This window comes from Echinops telfairi, unplaced genomic scaffold (assembly GCF_000313985.2).
Source record: "Echinops telfairi isolate 266 unplaced genomic scaffold, ASM31398v2 ScPeMD7_7458;HRSCAF=8496, whole genome shotgun sequence".
NCBI classification, from domain to species: domain Eukaryota; kingdom Metazoa; phylum Chordata; class Mammalia; order Afrosoricida; family Tenrecidae; genus Echinops; species Echinops telfairi.
Window position 1 is genome coordinate 4,090,890 of NW_022111358.1, and position 1,011 is coordinate 4,091,900.

Genomic DNA, 1,011 nt, shown 5'->3' on the forward strand with positions numbered 1-1,011 from the left:
CCTTGAGCAGTGTGCTCTTTTAAGAAGATCCGCTTGGGATCATGGTGACACCAGCCACAGGAAAGACTCGATAGGGACCTTAGGGAGCAGCAAGCGTGCGGTGTGTGCTCGCTCGTGGGGGGTGAGCAGCTCGGGAAGGAGGGTTCAGAGGGTCGCTCAACTCAAAGAATGTGCTCGGCATCACCTGGCTTGTGCACGTAAGGACTTTTGGATCGGTGTACGTTTTGCTGTGAATGTTCCCGACAATAGCAACAAGGTGCGGAGAGAAAGGGAGATCTGCTAGTGCAGCGGGGTTCTGCTCTGAGCCCCTGGGGCTGCCCGGCTGCCGAGTCAGCTTGGTAGCAGTGGGGAACCGGGAGGCACGAGGTGGTGGGCTTTGGCTGACCAAATAAGAGTGATGGGTGGACTTGAAATGCTCAACATAGCGCAAGCCCAGGACAGGTGCGCAGAAGCCTGACACCTCCCTGTCACCTGGCAGTAGCTGACCCCCATCCCACTCCTCACCCCCACCCCCACCCTGCAGACCCTGGCTGGGCCTCCATCAGCAGAGGGGTGCTGGTGTGTGACGAGTGTTGCAGTGTGCACCGGAGTCTGGGACGCCACATCTCCATCGTCAGGCACCTTCGCCACAGCGCCTGGCCTCCCACTCTGCTGCAGGTACGGGCAGGGCCCCGATTGGCTGCTCTTCTTTCCCTGAAGACTGAGGCTGCCAGGCGGGGCACATTTCCCCAAACTTGTGTCCACGCCCAGGCTGGAATGGACAGCCTCCAGTGGTCACACCCACCAGGCAGAGCCTAGCCCTGCCCTTGCCCATCCACTCACCCCTCAGAGAGGAAGCTCCCAGTTCTAGAGGCCTACCGACCTCCACCAGAGCCCTTCCACTCAGCCGCCTGGCCACTGCTCTGAGCTTCAGCTGGAGTGCTAGTTAGGATCTTGGGTGACTGGGCTGGGCTGGGGCGCCAGGCGCGCTACCCCAGTGCCCGGCAGGCAGCAGGCGTGCTCACTTGGCAT

At 61.3% G+C, this 1,011-nt stretch overlaps 1 protein-coding gene across 1 annotated transcript in view; it reads left to right on the forward strand.

Moving 5' to 3' along the window:
* GIT1 (GIT ArfGAP 1) overlaps window positions 1–1,011 on the forward strand; it is a 23,569-nt gene that overhangs the window by 14,356 nt on the left and 8,202 nt on the right. Inside the window, exon 2 of the mRNA XM_045299970.1 lies at window positions 524–657. Within this exon, the coding sequence (XP_045155905.1) occupies window positions 524–657 (134 nt within the window). The remainder of the gene's footprint in view (window positions 1–523; window positions 658–1,011) is intronic.